At 32.5% G+C, this 12,793-nt stretch overlaps 1 protein-coding gene across 1 annotated transcript; it reads right to left on the minus strand.

Annotated features, from left to right (window-relative positions):
- Positions 1-1,957: 1,957 nt before the first annotated feature.
- LOC133201471 (perlucin-like protein) lies at positions 1,958-2,554 on the minus strand. Its single transcript, XM_061337273.1, has 3 exons — positions 2,482-2,554; positions 2,157-2,367; positions 1,958-2,014 (listed from the first exon to the last, which is right to left on the minus strand). The coding sequence occupies exons 1-3, from the start codon at positions 2,552-2,554 to the stop codon at positions 1,984-1,986; spliced, it is 315 nt and encodes a 104-aa protein (XP_061193257.1). The 3' UTR covers positions 1,958-1,983.
- Between the last annotated feature and the right edge of the window lie 10,239 nt (positions 2,555-12,793).

Below are 12,793 nucleotides of genomic sequence, written 5' to 3' on the forward strand. Positions count from 1 at the left end.
TTTAAAAATAGTACAAAAGCACTAATAGTTTGTTAACAGGCTGCCTGGTGATAGTGTTAAGTGGGGCACAGATTAGAACTTAATTTATGAGTTGATAGTGAATACTAGACTAATTATTTTGTTGATCCTGATCTTCCTACTTCTCTTGCTCTCGGGCAAAAAAGCTTCATCTATCAGTGTATTTAACTTCTAAATTGTTGTATTATACTCAGGTGACCGTTAAGGCCCTTGGGCCTCTTGTTCTAATTAAATTCTCTAATTAATATTTCCTCCCCCATTCTTGTAAGAAAAAAGACTGAATTACGCTAGAAGTACTGCACCTGCAATCCCCACCCAAGTCTTCTCTCTCTCTCTCTCTCTCTTAGTTACAGCTTAGAAACAATTTAAACCCGTAAGTGTTTTAGACAAGATACATTGTTACCTAACTCATACATCTGTGCTTGTTTACATTAAATGTATGTAGACATAAATTTCTCTCTTATTTTTTATTATATAATTTTGTTTTTCTGCATTTTATACCCGATTGTATTCACGACGTCAAGCGTGACGTCGCGATAGTTTATAGCGTCATTCTTAAAAGAATTTTAAAAAATGTTACATTTTGCAATGTAAAGGCAACAATTCGCATTTAAATTACGAAAAAACTAACTCGAAGACATATTAATTTTTTTTTACATAGATATGTCTGAAATCATCTCTGTGTGAAATGACCAAAAGGGGAACAATTTCGTCTGCACCATTTAAAAATTACTGAGATTTTTTGAGACGAAATCTTGCCTGAAAACGAGTCAAAAATGACGTTTTTCCTGTAGAATTCAATAGTATAGCGTCGAAAATGTTACGACAACGATGGCATGTTTAGGATTTATTAACACAAAAACGATGCAGACGAATTTCATAAAATTTTCAGAGAATGTACAAAAAAGTACGAGATTCAAATAACTAATTTTCATAATATGTTTTGAGCAATTTTAAAAGGTCACCAACCCCGCAACCCACGTTAAAATAAGGGAGTTATGTATTTAAAAAAAAAAGCATATACTCTTTACAAAATATCATTTTTTTTTTTTTTACTTGAATTGGAGATCTCTATCCCCCTCCTTTTTTTTGGATGAGTTTTAAGTGCATTTCATGTTTTTTGCTCCAAAACACCTCAGCGCTTTTATGTCACCCTGATTTAATAAAGGAGTACCCACGATAAAAAAGAAAAAAAAAATCAGCTGGTTTCAAAATTTCATAATTACATGTAATTGTATATATTTATAGGTATCAAAGAGTATTCTATTATCCGCGACGATTTTATGCAGATTTCATGTCACTTTTTTGACCAAAAACTGTTAAATTCTCTCATGTTTTCTGACAAACAATCTGATTTAAAATTAAAGGGTTCTGTACTTATGTTTGCAAAAGTTCTATACCCCATCTAGTCCAAAGTCTAATAAATCATGGCTTTACCTATAAGTTACAACATGTAAAAAGTAATGCAATTTCCAATGCTAATAAAGAAATTCAGCCAAACCAACAATAGTATATCTTTTATTTTTTTTTTCATGTAAAGTACACATACATGTGCGCCTTCTCAAACATGCGATCACGTGGTGAATCGAGAATGAATTGTAAATACTATACTTAATATTTGTAATATACAATTGTATGCGATTAATGTCAAATAATTTATGTAGTTCTAGCAAAAACACTTGGTTCCCTGGTATTAATTTTTGTTCCGCCCGGACTCTTCTAGCATTCTCCTTAAATTGGTATTAAGCTCATGAATCAATTTCATTTAAACGATTTTGAAAAAAAAATATATTCAAATTAATCGTATAAGCAACTTTAAAGAAAAGAAAAGACGCCACTTTTAGAAAACTTAATATTAATTTCATTCAATTCTTATAAGCGTAAGATATGCGAAAGAAGACAGAGTTTTTATTCCAGCTCTCTGTTATTAAACATGTGTCTTATAATAATTTTCCTTTCCTCGTCTTATCCTACAATATCAATTGGTTCTCCTGCTCTGTAAAAGATAAGAAAAATCCCAAAATTGTAATTACCTGGATGACAACACTGATTTCAGGGTTGGGTTTTGAGCCTGTTAAGTTAAATAGAAAATATTAAAAATCGATTGGCATGATCTAAAGAAAGTGTATTCAACTTACTCCATTTCGCAGATGAATCCAGCCTTGACTGTACAGAAATGGTCGTTCCAATGGAAATTATCCGGCGCAAAGAACATGGCGCAGTCCTGGTGACTCTGGTAGTTGTCCGGCTGGTTCGGTGACCAGTCCCTAAATGATGCCGTATTCTGGGTAGATGTCCATACCCACTCTCCCTCAAAGACAATATCTGATACTCCTATCCAGTACCCTTCTGCAATAGAACAGATAATGTAATTTGTATATGATTTGTGGTGTAAGACAAGGAATGCCCTTCTCCCTCCTCCTTTTTTTATTTAACTATCTCCTTATCCCCTCCATCTCTCACCCCATTTCCTTATGCCTTTTTTCTTTGTTCTCAGTCCACATGCATCTTTACATAGCCCCTTTCCGCATACCATACACAAAACCCTGGACCCTCCACTCCCCTTCTTTCGAAGATATGTTTCAAGGTCAAAGGACAGAATAAAATTATCTTGAAATAGGAAAAACCCAATTTATATTTCTTGAGAAGGATGCTTTTGAGCTACTTTTTCACCATCACATCATTGCTATCAATATAAAAAATTAAATCATTTATATCCTCCTCACTCTTTCCGTTCCCATTCTGATAACTTAATCAAAAAACTCGCCTTGTGGATTTGTTCCAACGATATGTGAGCGGAAAGTTGTTTTCGTCAACCGTCTCGATTTCCATCAGCCTCGACCCACGCCTTTGGCAAAATGACTGAAATTTCATGCTTATATAAGTATATAAAATAAAATAAATAAATGTAAAAATAAATACATTTAAGATTTGTTCCACAAAATCTAACTAGTTAAAATAAATTGAGGAAAAGCAATTAAAAAAAAAAAACGCGGATAAGTAGTATGATATGACACAGAAAATCAGAATTTTTACGCGGAAAAGCAGTATATCGCGATCGAATCACGGAAAAATGGAACTGCGTGTGAAATAAAATACTTCCTCCTGTACATCGAAGTGCATCGAATCTCATTCTATACTCTCTTTTGGATAAACTTTAAAAAATGTGATTATGTTTTGTGTCGTATTACATCAAAAAGTATATCAGAGTAAAATTAAGTATTTTGTTGTATTTTTTTTAATACCTCAAAGGTAAGTTAAAAAATAAAATGCATTACTGTATGGCATGTATACGACCTTTTTTTTCTTATTAAACAATCGAGCTGATTGATTGATACAAGTCTATACCCCGGCTTCGATGAAGTCTTCAGGAACATCTTTTATGAATAGGTAACAAGAAAATCCGTGCTTTATCCAGTGAGGAGGGCAGTCTTCCGACCATGCAACTGAAAAATCCAACCATTCTTATAAATCAGTAGATAAGTCTAAAATATCTTTAATTGCAGAATGTAAAATACAAGTTTCTTTTCATGAATAGCCTTTTGAGTACTACTAAAGACTGCGTTTTGGTGTTGTATTTTAATAATTGAATCAAGTGAACTGTAACATCATATAAATATACAAGTATACCATACAAGCGCGGGTCCAGATTTATTTCCGCGGGGGAGGAGGCACCCCAGTCAAAAAGAAAAAAACAAAAACAAAACAAAAAAAAAACCCAAACAAACAAACAAAAAAAAAAAAAAAACAAAAAAAAACAAAAAACAAAACAAAAAAAAAAACAAAAAAAAAAAAAAACACATAAATTTAATTTGTTGGCAAGCAATAAATAAATAAATAGATATAATGAATTCAAAAAAAAAAAAAAAAACAGAATAAAAAAAATAAACTCCTTTCTCAAACGTAAAAATACTTATTCCGGGGTAAGAGGGAGGAGGGGGAGGGGGTAGAGCCGGTTTCCTTCATTTTTGGAAGGATCATATAGTATGACTCTTTCTACCACCTTAAGAGTCTAAATGTTGTGTGCATGTTTTCCAGGCGGTCAAGGTCATTTTTTGGTTAATTTATGCACATTTAATCAATCCGCAAATTCAAAGAGAGGGGATTTAGAGGACTTGTTCACCTCCCCCTGATCCCCTATAGATCCGCACATACATGAAATAATTTTTGATAAGAACCATACAAAATATATACCTTTTTCCTGCAATACAAACAGTTAGATCATATGTTGCCTATACATTATTTAATACAGTTAGATAAAGGTATATAAGATATTTGAAACTTACCATTTGCAAAACAAACAAAGATGAATGCAAGTAACCAGTTTTCTACCATTTTTTTTCGGTTTTCAGGTTAAGTCCTAAGTTCTTATCAGAGCAAGGTTATATACTCTTGACATTACAGGGCATAACAAATTATTTTATCTATGATTGTATAAAAGAAAGTTTGCAATGAGAGATTATAGTTTATTTATAGCTGTCATATTTGTACAGTGTCTCACAGTACAACGTTTATGAATGGATTACAATAAATTTAATTTTTGAGAATTCATGAGGACATGAACTACAACGCTTCACGCCGGTGCTAACGCGCTTCATGATAAATATGTAGGCGTGAAGAACTGTAGTTCATGTACCTCCTGAGTTCTCAAGAATTAAATTCATCTCTTATATTTACATTATTTTTCTGATGACTTGCCACATATTTTTGTCATTCAATGATCATTTTTGAAAAAAAAGTTTGCACTATTTTTGACTTCAATTACATCACAATGGAAATTTTATATTCTTATTCATCCCACGGTAGTACCGTTCATGAGAACGTAAACTTTTTTGATCATTTTACATTTACCTAATCATCACTAGTATATCTAATATGCTACCTTTTCCAATACAGTGGTATTGTCAAATATCTTGGTGTCATGACAAGACTCTTCAATGACCTTCTTGCCCGAAAACCAATTTCCCAACGTGCTATGCGCACCCTTTTTGCCCAGATATGAAGTAGGTGATTTCCTATTGTGGTCAGCGTGTTTGCACACATAGAAGCGACCTCCAGTAAAAAATCAAATAACTATCAAATGGTCTAGAAATCACTCTGTACCTTGGTGTCCTTAATCGGTGCACTCAACTAATGTCAACCAATTCTTGAAATGGTCGTTTTCTGAGTATTCAATGTCATGGCTATTTATAGAAATTATTCCTACATTTGCCAATCTATTTGGAAACAATATTCACTAGGAAAAAGTATTATTTTGTTTATAATATAAATTTTCTCCAAGGGAACACACCGCAGATATCATAGTGACGGCTTTGTATGTGTCTCGAAGGTCAAACTATAAATAACTCAATTGGGAAAGTACGTGACTAGTGACTCAGGGAGTCTGGGGTTCGAATCATATTCTTGCTTTTGGCATTTTCCTCATTTCCTGTTACACTTGGTGCCGTGACCATGCGCTGACAGTGATAGTTGTTGACCTCATCCTCTTCTCCTTCCTCTGTATATTCTTCACAATCATCATCATGCTGATAACAAAATTCATGCAATACACAACAATTAATCACTACTTTAACAATTTACAATGTCCTGAATGTCTGCAAATTTCAGGCTGCGAAATACATAGTCCTTTTAGTACTTTCAGTGACCATTCTAGTACTGTTTTGGATATAATTATAGGGATACTGGCTTTGTGTAAGGTTCCACGAATCCTGAAGGGAGTCAACATCCACATTTCAAGACCAAAAGTTGTGCATTGTTGGGAAACATCCCCACTGGATCTTTCTGAATTCTCTGGTACAACTCTGAGTTTTTAAAAACTCGGGAGTCATGCACAGATCCTAGCAAATCACAGTTATCATTTGATAAACGATTTTTTGAATCACACACTGCCTTAAGAATAACGGAAGGAAATGACTGTCGATTAATATAATGTTTTCTGGACATGATTTGTAATTTTTAGCTCACCTGAGCCAAAGGTTCTGATCAACATTTGTCCGTTCTCTATTGCCGTCATTGGCGTCGATGTAAACTTTTCACATTATCATATTTTTTTCCAGAACTCTGGGCTAATTTCAACTAAACTTTCCACAAAAGGAATACAATTTTGTTGAAATGAAGGGCTGCATTTTCTTTTAAGGGGATAAAATTAAGAATTAGTGAAAATTAAATGGGTGAATAAAAAAAATGACCAAACATACATTTATCAACCTGCACTAAAAATACAGGCAACGGGAGTTAATGTCTATGTCTCAGTATATGTCTTTAGATAGTGTTTAAATACCTGCCGAATATTTCATAGATATCTCAATTCACAAAAATGTTATGCTCATAATGGTGCTAAAAATGTCAGGAGTGCAACACCTTTTTGTGACATTTAAAAATTCAATATTTTTTGAAGATCTGTGAAATATATAATAATGGTTTCTGTTGGAAATAAAGACTTTCCTGATAGTACTGCGGCATAGGTAACCTATTGTGCACTTTGTGATAAAAGCACCATTTTTGGCACAAATAAAGACATTCACAATATAAAGAATTCTGGATATTGGACCATCGCAGAGTCAGGCCCTGACGGCCATGGCAGCCATTTCACAAAATGGCCTCCAGAAATTACGTTTATGGTTGACATTTCCTGAACACTTTCACAGATATAACCTACTATAATGGTTTAAAATAATAAGAACACTATATGAGTTAAACGTACAAAAAATGTTTAATGGTTTTAATAAAAAAATATGCATATGACATCACTTTCTAACAAACTCTTTCATAATTTGAAAAAAAGATAAAGTCAAAATCACATTTGCCTCTATCTAAATTACTAGTAATATTGATTTAATAAATGATCCCTCTTAGATACAAAAAAAATAAATAAATAAAAAGAGATTATAAAAAACATATCCCGTTATCAACATCATTGATTTCAATGCAACAGTCTAATCTCTCTTGCTATACGCCCCAAGTGGTAACAATTACAATATCCACAATGCTGTGATATTATAGAGTCCATATTGACTTCAAGCAAGATACATTGACACATGCTAGAGCTCTTGAGTTTGGATTTTTTTTTTTACATGCGCTCTTAGTTTTATGCCTTCATCAAATGACAAGAGAAGTATCTGCACAATTTCGTTTAATTGCTATCTATAACATGAACGTCTTAGCAGCAGTCTGCTTTGCTTTGCACTTTTTTCAAGGAAATATAAAATAAAAATATAAATGTATGCCTTTTTAACTAGAATATCTAGATCTAATGTGAAACTCTTTGAACTTGCTAGAAATTTTATCGAAGGAAAATTTTATGATCATTTGGACAATGATATAAACCATCCAAAGTATATAGTTTGTCACTTGATCCTCGGGCTACATATCCTTACTGAAAATCTTACATGCACAAAAGAAAATCACTTCTGATTCTAAGATGTAGATTACGGTCTCAAAAAAATAGACACGAGCTTGATGCTTTTGCTGAAAGAAATCTTTGAGATTTCCTTGTTTCATTTGAGAGACAATTTAGAGAGGAGATTCACATCACATCTAAATGGAATCAAACCCGTCTATCCTGTTACTCATTGCTGGACTTTGTGTATTAGGGTTTTTTGCTATGAAAAGAAACGACCGAACCAAATAAAGACTTCCTTTAACCAAATTCTTCAAAATTATCATTTCCAATTCTCTTCACACTTTTTCCAGAATGTAATGCAGAATGGTCTGCAAGTTCCATAATATCCAGAACTAAGAGGTCATAGCTAAATTTTACTAGGAATTGCTAGTCATTTATCAAACAAGACATCAACTCATGTAACAAGCACGGTATGTGCCTTTCATCAGAGAAAAACTGATTGTTCATTGATAAAGAAAACAAATTCTTTGTCATCCTTGATATCTGCATTCATAGGTGCTTGTATCTGATCAATGCGAAACAGAGAATACTCTCTTGGTATTTCTTTCTTCATGGTTTACTTTAGGGTATTTTGATATGTCGCTAAGATGAACAGGTATCCAACAACAAATTGCAAGCTCTGTAAGAGCTTGCAATGATCGAAGCTGTGGACTTAGAATGACGATCAATTGAAATAAGAGTCGAACAGTACTAAAAATGGGAATAGGGTTGATCCCTTTCTTTGCAAGGCATTTTGACCTCAAGAATTTTATTTTCAGTTTCTGTGCAAATCATTCAATAACAGTCATTAGCGCGTTGCTGAAGTATGAAAGATGAAGATTTTAAATAGTAATCAAGCTCAAATGTTACAAATTCGGAGCACTTAGCAAACAAGGACCTCTAAAAACATAAGAGTTGAGATAAAATGCCATGGAAAAGTAAGCATTCCAGACAATCTGTCATATTTGCTACGTGCTCCTTGTCTTGACGGGTAAACGAAAATATCCATAGACAATTCAGTGTGAAATAATGCCTTTACAACTTGATATGCACAAAACAGAGATAGTAAATGTAACCTCATGAGCTCATCTTGTAATGTTTGTTTGTTTGTATGTTGTTTAACGTCCCTCTCGAGAATTTTTCACTCATATGGAGACGCCACCACTTGCCGGCGGAGAGCTGCAAATTTTGTCCTACGCTCGACACTTACGGCCATTGAGCAGTGAGGGATCTTTATCGTGCCAGCACCTACTGCGACACGGGACCTCGGTTTATACGGTCTCATCCGAAGGACCGGTCTCCACGTCCTACAGTGGGATTCGAACCCGCGACGTAAGGATCAACTCCTTACTTCGCGACTCTAGAGCAGACGCTCTAACCACTGCGCCACGCGGGCGACCGTTGTAATGAACAAGAATCATACGACACATGTCTCAGCAGTCGTAATATCTGTTTTTGGTGACTTGGTGAACTTGCTGCATGTTCTAGAGAAGTGCTCTTGAAAGATTTATTTCTGTGTAATATTACATACATATGAAATTTGATTTTTAAGGTGTCAACAATTTGTTGTTCTACATAGTTTGTGGACAATTCTGCAATTTGTTACTTAAAAACTTGAACTTACACAAGTTGGAAATGTTTGCATTTAAGCATAAAATAGCTATTGTAGAAATTTTTCTATTGATTTGTAATGTATTCCTATGTAAAACTTTGATCCTTTCTTGTGGTCCAAACCTGGGGCCATGATTTTCATTAAGTTGAATCTGCACTATCAAAGGATGCTACAGTGTAGCCTATCTTTTCTTTTTTTATGTTTTTCCCTTGATATTCATACTGCAAAACTTCCCCAGTTGTTGTCCACGAAAGCACCAGGGGCCAAGATTAGAACAAACTCAAACCAATCACTGCTTTTTAAGAATCTTTTCATTGCTCAATTATCTCCCCTTGAACAGAGGAGGTGTCACTGGAATAAAACAATCTTTGCTCAAGGATGGCATCATGCTTTAAGTTTATAGTTAGACCAGAAATTTGGCAGATCATAAAAACGGAAAATTTAAAGAGAACAACAAGAAAGACAGTTAACATACAAATTATCTTGCTTGTGCCTTATCCTCAGAGTCGCCCGCGTGGCGCAGTGGTTACATGTAGATAGTCTGCTCTAGAGTCGCGAAGTAAGGAGTTGATCCTTACGTCGCGGGTTCGAATCCAACTGTTGGACGTGGAGACCGATCCTTTGCATGAGACCGTATAAACCGAGGTCCCGTGTCGCAGTAGGTGCTGGGACGAAAAAGATCCCTCACTGCTCAATGGCCGTAAGTGCCGAGTATAGGACAAAATTTGCAGCTCTCCACCGGCAAGTGGTGGCGTCTCCATTTGAGTGAAAAATTCTCGAGAGGGACGTTAAACAACAAACAAACAAACAAACAAACAAGAAACCTTAAGGTCAGTTGAGCTTCAAAATTATCTGCTCATATATTTATAAACCTTAAAATCCAGTAGCTTCTACAGTTTTACAAAAATATGCTCGTAAATGTGGCATATGACGACCATTTTGAAAAATGGCCGCCAAAATTGTTTATACATGTAATTGTCCGATGAAGTGACCCAATAACAAGAAATGTTTGTAATATATTTCTCTACCGATACACTTAGTCTCACACTTTTATCACAAAATACACAATTATTTGAAAATTTTCAGCTATGCCTCATGACTATGATAATATTCAAAGTATTGAGCTTTAAATGTAGACTATAGTTTTTTGATTGACCAAGTTGTGGTCATTGCTGATGTTGAAAAAATTTTTATTCCATGTCAGGAGTGCTAGAGAAAAAAATGTAGTGTTGTCAAAAAAAAAAAAAAAAAAAAAAAAAAAAAAAAAAAAAAAAAAAAAAAAAACATCGATTTTAAAAAATTGAAAGACAATTAAGTCGAAAAAATTTTTAAAGTGTAAAACAGTAACTGATATACAATTTAAAAATTGAAAATGTTAGATAAATTACAAGCAGCATTAATGAGAGTCAAGTATCTGTGCATACCCAATACTGTCAGGAGTGCAACATTTGATGTTTTGTTCCCCAACATGAAAAATGAACAACTTATCAGTATATGATTCTCTGATGTTTAATTTGGAAAATAAAGACATAAAGAACATTTTTATCACATAGATATATTAATTACAGGGTCTATCTGTGTTTCAGGTCTATATTTCTATGGTCAGAAGTGCAACACAATTTTTTAAGATTCAAGTTATATAATGAAAAGATTTCTATTCATGCTAAGAAATATTCTTCAATTAATAATAGGGATGTCAACGAATATTCGAGTACTCCACTATCGTTCGATCATATCGACTATCGACTAAAACTTTTTAAATCGGTTATTCGTTAAAAATTTGCTACTTAATAATGAACTTAAATTCAAGGTGAAAAAATTGGATCTGTTTAGTTCATTTATTAACGTATCAGTGTTCAGTGTTCTCGTGAGTAAAACTTAGGGAAATGTAAGCATGCATTGGCATACTTTAAAAGATGTCAGATCCAAATTGTAAAGTTTCAACCTGCAAGATCTCGTATAATACATATTAATCAGTGAAGAATAATTAAACAGCTACTACATTTTTGTAAATACATGTAAATTGGGGGTACAGTTATGAGCGTAATTTAATGGTGTTTCTTTAATATTAATATCAATCATTTTAAAATTGTATTGATTGTTTGCAAAACATCTCATAATTAAAATTAATCACAAGCTCCCTTTGCTTTTTTTAAGGAGTTACGCTTTAATTGTCTAACAATCACGGGTCACTGACAAGACACATTCAAATGGCTTCAGGTAAGAAATCAATAACGGGTACATGTACTAGCAGCATGAAAAGAAAGGAAAATGCAAGAAATTGATATTCTGTATAAAAATAAAATATACAGTAAATATTATATTTGAAGTCAAATACATTGGATACATATATTTATTACTACGTAAATGTTAACGATTCAATAATTTGTTGTATATAAATGGTGATAGCGCAGATTAAATATTGTACAGGTTAGCAGTCGGTTAAAGACAAATAGGAAAAATGACATGAAAATTAATTTAAATTTCAACGAGTACTCGATATCGTACGACTTAACCCTCCGACTATTCGACTAAGCTGTTAAATTTATAATGATCTATTTGAATAATTTTGTACTAATTTATTGACAGTTTTATTATTAAAATCTTTCCCTTTTTCAATTTCATCAATTCAAATGTGTTTTTATCTTTTCTTTGATTTATGAATTGTAAAAAATAAAGACACTAAAAATTGTTATAAAATTCAAGTAATTTCACCTCAACTTCACTGAAACAACAAAACAAGTTCTAATTTAACGTAATGTTCGCTTTACAATTTTACTTTAAAGATTTCCATGCCCTTGGTCAGGAGTGCAACAAATATTTTAGAATTATTGCTGATGAAATATGAATAAATATAAAGAAAAAAAATTATGAGTAGAATGTTTCTGGTTGACCTCAGTTGCTTATAGTGTTTGTCCTGTGAAGGAAAATATACTATAAAATATATTTTATCTTCTTATCATATATTTTAGGTAGTATTTTGACATAAATAGGGTATAATCCAAGATAGGTTAAAATACTGTCATATGTTTTAATTACGAAGTGTTGGGCTATACTATTGCAAAATTTTGTTATCACTTGATGTTGCCAACACTTTATGAGTTTTTTTTGTTCCATGATTTTAATTTTTAATTTTACTGCAGTACAACAAACTGTTTTATAATTATCAATTATCTTCATCTATCTTTACTAAATATAAATTGAAAACATGTTTGATACTATTTGATGTTCAAATATTATGTTATTAACTAATTACAGACAGTTTACAGTCAATTTCGAGGATAGTTTTCATCACTTAACATATATTTTCAAATACAATATATATATATATATATATATATATATATATATATATATATATATATATATATATATATATATATATATATATATATATATATATATATATATATATATATATATATTACACATTGCAAATAATCATGTTTAGAAGTCTTGAAAATATGAAAAAATTGCCTAAATGATAAAAAAATATTAAATGACGAACTGATTTATAAAACAAGAATGGGTTATTGTGTGTTATAATTTTTAAACAGTGTTAAATAAAATACAAATCAGATGTCAGGAGTGCAACACAATAATGTAAAATAGGGTCACTTCAAAATCTAGTGTTTTTGTAAGAAAACTTGTATATCAAAATTCTTTTTTTGGCGAAGATTTGAAGAAATGACTTAAATTGACAAAAGGTAATTTTGGGGGAATTTCATTGTTTCATATTTCTTTCATATTAAACCTTTTCAAACCAGAATTGAAAAAAATAA

The sequence above is a fragment of the Saccostrea echinata genome, unplaced genomic scaffold (assembly GCF_033153115.1).
Source record: "Saccostrea echinata isolate AGI-Se365-2 ecotype Australia unplaced genomic scaffold, CSIRO_AGI_Sech_v1 ptg000044l, whole genome shotgun sequence".
Lineage (NCBI taxonomy): Eukaryota > Metazoa > Mollusca > Bivalvia > Ostreida > Ostreidae > Saccostrea > Saccostrea echinata.